Raw genomic sequence first — 6,492 nt, forward strand, 5'->3', positions numbered from 1 at the left:
CCACTAGATGTTTGTTTACCTCATCCTTGACGTCAGACAAACTACCTGGGGGCCTATTCACCATTCATAAAGAACATGTACTGTATATCAATCAAATCAAATCAAATTTTACAGTAACTATTACAGTGAAAACATACCATGCTATTGTTTGAGGAGATTGCACAGTTAGGAACTTGAAAATGTATATATTGACCAATTAGGCACATTTGGGAAGACTTGATACAACATTTTGAACAGAAATGCAATGGTTCAATGGATCAGTCTAAAACTTTGCACATACACTGCTGTCATCTAGTGAACAAAATATAAATTGAGTCCTAAGTCAGATAATGGCCTTTCTCTTGCAATTCAAAGATGATGGGGGGGAAAAATATATATTTAAAAAAATTATTTCTATTATCTTTTACCAAATCTAATGTGTTATATTATCCTACATTAATTTCACATTTCCACAAACCTCAAAGTGTTTCCTTTCAAATGGTACCAAGAATATACATATCCTTGCTTCAAGGCCTGAGCTACAGGCAGTTAGATTTAGGGATTTTAGGAGAAAATTGAAAAAAAAAAGGGTCAGATCCTTTAACCAACAATGCAGCTTTAAGAAAAATAAGAGTTAAGAAAATATTTACGAAGTAAACTAAAGTTAAAAAAAATAAAAAAAATAAAATAACACAATAAAATAAGAATAGCGAGGCTATTTACAGATGGTACTGAGCCAATGTGCGGGGATACAGGTTAGTTGAGGTAAATGAGATCATATGTACATGTAGGTAGGGGTTAAAGTGATTATGGATCGATAATAAACAGCGAGTAGCAGTCAATGTAAAAAAAAATAATAAAGGGGGGGTCAATGGAAATAGTCCGGGGAGCCATTTACCTGATACATTCTCATACAGGTCCATGTCCTATTGTTTGAAAAATAAACTGCAGCATTCTGGTATACTTCACAACAGATCTCATGATCCTTTATGCATCCTGGGACTGGAAAGTGCAAAGTGTGTGAGAGAAAAAATTGTAAAAAGAGATGTTTACCTTCTCCTTGACGTCAGTAGCCTTCCAGACGGCCTCCTCCATGATGATGGGCATGGCGTCTCTGAGGAAGCTCTCTGCTTCCCTGATGTCCAGCGTGGGGCCGTTCAGAGTCACCCCGTCCACAAGCACTGGGGGCCGCTTCCCCTTGGGCTCCGCGGGGCTCGCTGAGGCCTTACTAGAGGTATCTGGGGGTAGGAGATAACAGACAGTAATGTCAGTACTAGAGGTCTCTGGGGGTAGGAGATAACAGACAGTAATGTCAGTACTAGAGGTATCTGGGGGTAGGAGATAACAGACAGTAATGTCAATACTAGAGGTATCTGGGGGTAGGAGATAACAGACAGTAATGTCAGTACTAGAGGTATCTGGGGGTAGGAGATAACAGACAGTAATGTCAGTACTAGAGGTATCTGGGGGTAGGAGATAACAGACAGTAATGTCAGTACTAGAGGTATCTGGGGGTAGGAGATAACAGACAGTAATGTCAGTACTAGAGGTATCTGGGGGTAGGAGACAACAGACAGTAATGTCAGTACTAGAGGTATCTGGGGGTAGGAGATAACAGACAGTAATGTCAATACTAGAGGTATCTGGGGGTAGGAGATAACAGACAGTAATGTCAGTACTAGAGGTATTGATAAGAGGGTCAGATGGAGATAACAGGTCAGTTCACGGTTCTGGTGGTCTCTCTTGCTGGGGTCTTACTAGGGTTCTCTGGGGGTCTCTCCTGCTGGGGTCTTACTAGGGTTCTCTGGGGGTCTCTCTTGCTGGGGTCTTACTAGGGGTCTCTGGGGGTCTCTCTTGCTGGGGTCTTACTAGGGTTCTCTGGTGGTCTCTCTTGCTGGGGTCTTACTAGGGTTCTCTGGGGGTCTCTCTTGCTGGGGTCTTACTAGGGGTCTCTGGTGGGCTCTCCTGCTGGGGTCTTACTAGGGGTCTCTGGTGGGCTCTCTTGCTGGGGTCTTACTAGGGGTCTCTGGTGGTCTCTCTTGCTGGGGTCTTACTAGGGGTCTCTGGTGGGCTCTCTTGCTGGGGTCTTACTAGGGGTCTCTCCTGCTGGGGTCTTACTAGGGGTCTCTGGGGGTCTCTCTTGCTGGGGTCTTACTAGGGGTCTCTGGGGGTCTCTCTTGCTGGGGTCTTACTAGGGGTCTCTCCTGCTGGGGTCTTACTAGGGGTCTCTGGGTGTCTCTCTTGCTGGGGTCTTACTAGGGTTCTCTGGGGGTCTCTTGCTGGGGTCTTACTAGGGTTCTCTGGGGGTCTCTCCTGTTGGGGTCTTACTAGGGTTCTCTGGAGGTCTCTCCTGCTGGGGTCTTACTAGGGGTCTCTGGTGGTCTCTCCTGCTTGGGTCTTACTAGGGGTCTCTGGGGGTCTCTCCTGCTGGGGTCTTACTAGGGTTCTCTGGGGGTCTCTCCTGCTGGGGTCTTACTAGGGGTCTCTCCTGCTGGGGTCTTACTAGGGGTCTCCTGCTGGGGTCTTACTAGGGGTCTCTAGTGGTTCAACAGTTCATATTTATTTATTTATTTATTTTATTTAACCTTTATTTAACAGAGAGTGGTGTCAATACTTTGTCAGCACAACAGCACTTCTTGGACGACACACTTGAACAGGTACATCCAGTCCAATCACAGCCAGACTACAGCTGACTATGGGTCTCTGGGTCAGATAAACACTGCTACTGTAGATGGCCCTCTAATACAGCTGACTAGGGGTCTCTGGGTCAGAGAAACACTGCTACTGTAGATGACCCTCTAATACAGCTGACTAGGGGTCTCTGGGTCAGATAAACACTGCTACTGTAGATGGCCCTCTAATACAGCTGACTAGGGGTCTCTGGGTCAGAGAAACACTGCTACTGTAGATGGCCCTCTAATACAGCTGACTAGGGGTCTCTGGGTCAGATAAACACTGCTACTGTAGATGGCCCTCTAATACAGCTGACTAGGGGTCGCTGGGTCAGATAAACACTGCTACTGTAGATGGCCCTCTAATACAGCTGACTAGGGGTCTCTGGGTCAGAGAAACACTGCTACTGTAGATGGCCCTCTAGTACAGCTGACTAGGGGTCTCTGGGTCAGAGAAACACTGCTACTGTAGATGGCCCTCTAATACAGCTGACTAGGGGTCTCTGGGTCAGAGAAACACTGCTACTGTAGATGGCCCTCTAATACAGCTGACTATGGGGTCTCTGAGTCAGAGAAACACTGCTACTGTAGATGGCCCTCTAGTACAGCTTTAACACTGCTACTGTAGATATATCCCAAAAGGCATCCTATTCTCGTGCACTACTTATGAGCACGGGCCCTGGTCATAAGTACACTACGTAGTGAATATGGAGGCCATTTAGGACGCAAAGCCTGTCACTCGAGCCTTATTTCAGCTGTGATGCATTCTGTAAGCTCACCCTTATTTATTGACGTCTCCGGTTGGCTAAGGGTGTTACAAGAATGTGCACCGCTCATTCCTGACCGACCACACTGACTGGTGCTGCAACTCAAATGACCCCTGGTCTAAAGTAGTGCACTATATGGTGAATACGGTGCCAATCAGGCCACACACGGACGATAATGACAGACGTGATATAACTGTCATCCGCGTTATACTCTTTGTAGCCTATAGCCTAGCATACGCCGTCCCATAACCCGCAACACGGAACGCTGCATGCGTGAAACGCGCTGCTACTGCACTGCTGGCGCACCCTCGCAGCGCCTGGCGCGTCCTCGCAGCGCCTGGCCACCTCGCAGCGCCTGGCCACCTCGCAGCGCCTGGCGCATCCTCGCAGCGCCTGGCCACAGTTGGTTCACGCTACCGCAGAAGGACAGACAAGTCTTACTGTGCGTTCTGTCACAGACCGGCTCTTTCTTTCTTTCTTTCTTTCCCCGACATAACAAGTTAGGCTACTGATCAAAAAAAATAACGTTTTTTTTTTTTAAACAATTAAGTGTTAATTGTATCTACTTATTACGCAAAGGTGTACTCTATTCAATACCTCCGCAGAGAGACACCTTGCCAGGGCGACTTTCCCCACTGCCCATCTTCGGGAGAACTGTGCGCGGAGCAGCGAGTGAACAGGTAACGCCTGACCCGATCAGATAGAGGGCGCTGGGTGACATTATAGAACACTGACGTAAGTCCATTCTAAAGGCATTGTGACAACTTCTATTCTCCAGGCAAAACGCACTAAAATGTGCCCGTATTTTTATTTTTTATTTTGAGAGAACAGTAAACATTTCAATTCAGGATATAGCTAATGATAATCAATATATATATATATATATATATATATATATATATATATTTGCAAATAACGTGAAATGCTCCTGCATTTGCCTAACAAACATGTAATAACGAAGGAATAAGAGAAATAGCAGTCCAACATACCGTTCATATGTCTTTCATTCGTCGGCGCCATTGTTCATTTATGGTTGAATTGATTGGTCTCAAACAGCTCTGTTCTTCCAGCTAAATTTTTAAAAATAATGTTTGGAGATAAACTAGAATGTCTCCTTTATAGACCAAGAATGTCTTTAACATGGTGACGTCGCGCCCCGTGGGCAAGGTTAGGCCATCCTTGTTACTGGCGGGTTGCCTGGGCGTCATGGAAGAACACTGGCTGATTACAGTAAAGAGTCTAGAAGAATCAAGTTGACCAATTATTTTCTCTCTGCACTGTTGCCGCGGGGCCACGGTTTCACTGCGTCAGAGCGTTTTTGTTTGTGTCGTTTTGAAATGGAGAGCGGAGCAAGTGGAGAGCTCTGATGACTGGGGAGGGAGGGAGGGAGGATACGTGTTCTCTTCTTGACATTCATACATATATGTTACACTTTAGAAGAGTTGAAACATTTATGCTATTTTATTAGGGCAATATATTTCCTATGTGGAATATTTCCAATTTAGAATTTGAGAATTCTGTATTTTTCCCCAAAGACATAAACGTAGAGAAGTGACTCATCATCTTGCATATAGCAAGTGTTGGCATTTGTTGGTGGCTTGTATTTCTCCATGAGTAAGATGTTTGACATCAACTTTCTAGGTATCATCGCGTATTTTGTAGGTAGGCCTGCCATTAGTAATATCCGTTTGCTGTTTTTTTGTTGTTGTAATAAAAAAAAATCCGTGACCGGATACAGTTAGCTATGATGCAATAATAATAATAGGTATTATTATATTTAATTTGTAGAGCGCATTTCCCACGCTCATTGCGCATCTTGTAGACATCAATAAAGGTCAGTGGCATTTAACCCCCGAGCTAAGTAAGCTGATACTAGATCTGTTCATAAGTGCAACTAGTAGTACAGTGTCATGCTAAGAATCAGATCTAGGGGGACCTCTAGTGGCTGATAAAAAAAAAAGGGACTACAGACTCATTGAAAATGGCTTCCTGTTTACCTTTATGATTGTAACCAGGGGCAGTCTGGGATCAGAAATCCACCTTGGCATTTCTAAAACCCTGGCCCATTGTGTTTCTTCCAGGGCCCCCAGTATTAGCCAGACAACATTTTGAGCAGCGATTGGTGTAAGCATTTCAAAACGACACAAACAAAAACGCTCTGACGCAGTGAAACCGTGGCCTCGCGGCAACAGTGCAGAGAGACAATAATAACAAATAATTGGGCAACTTGATTCTTCTAGACTCTTTACTGTAATCAGCCAGTGTTCTTCCATGACGCCCAGGCAACCCGCCAGGAACAAGGATGGCCTAACCTTGCCCACGGGGAGCGACGTCACCATGTTGAAGACATTCTTGGTCTATAAAGGAGACGATCTAGTTTATCTCCAAACATTGTAGATTTTTTTTTTAGCTGGAAGAATAGAGCTGTTTGAGACCAATCAATTAAACCATAAATCTCAACGTACATCAACAACACAGCTCAGGCACTAGGAAGCTCTCTCATCCATTTATATGCAGATGATACAGTCTTATACTCTGCTGGCCCTTCCCCGGGGATGTTGTGTTAAATGCTCTACGACAAAGCTTTCTTAGTGTCCAATAAGCTTTCTCTGCCCTTAACCTTGTTCTGAACACCTCCAAAACAAAGGTCATGTGGTTTGGTAAGAAGAATGCCCCTCTCCCCACAGGTGTGATTACTATCTCTGAGGGTTTAGAGCTTGAGGTAGTCACCTCATACAAGTACTTGGCTAGACAGTACACTGTCCTTCTCTCAGCACATATCAAAGCTGCAGGCTAAAGTTAAATCTTGGTTTCCTCTGTCGTAATCGCTCATCTTTCACTCCAGCTGCCCAACTAACCCTGATTCAGATGACCATCCTACCCATGCTAGATTACGGAGACGTAATTTATAGATCGGCAGGTAAGGGTGCTCTCGAGCGGCTAGATGTTCTTTACCATTCGGCCATCAGATTTGCCACCAATGCTCCTTATAGGACACATCACTGCACTCTATACTCCTCTGTAAACTGGTCATCTCTGTATACCCGTTGCACGACCCACTGGTTGATGCTTAT

At 45.0% G+C, this 6,492-nt stretch overlaps 1 protein-coding gene across 1 annotated transcript in view; it reads right to left on the reverse strand.

Annotated features, from left to right (window-relative positions):
• The window catches only part of LOC149984284 (acidic amino acid decarboxylase GADL1-like), a 29,582-nt gene extending 24,799 nt beyond the window's left edge, over positions 1-4,783 (reverse strand). Inside the window, exons 1-2 of the mRNA XM_090219765.1 lie at positions 4,408-4,783; positions 1,033-1,217 (exon numbers count right to left, since the gene is read on the reverse strand). Coding sequence (XP_090075891.1) covers positions 1,033-1,217; positions 4,408-4,438 — 216 coding nt within the window. The 5' untranslated portion in view covers positions 4,439-4,783. The remainder of the gene's footprint in view (positions 1-1,032; positions 1,218-4,407) is intronic.
• Between the last annotated feature and the right edge of the window lie 1,709 nt (positions 4,784-6,492).

Source organism: Oncorhynchus mykiss, chromosome 3, assembly GCF_057628025.1.
Source record: "Oncorhynchus mykiss isolate SJ-2025 chromosome 3, ASM5762802v1, whole genome shotgun sequence".
NCBI classification, from domain to species: domain Eukaryota; kingdom Metazoa; phylum Chordata; class Actinopteri; order Salmoniformes; family Salmonidae; genus Oncorhynchus; species Oncorhynchus mykiss.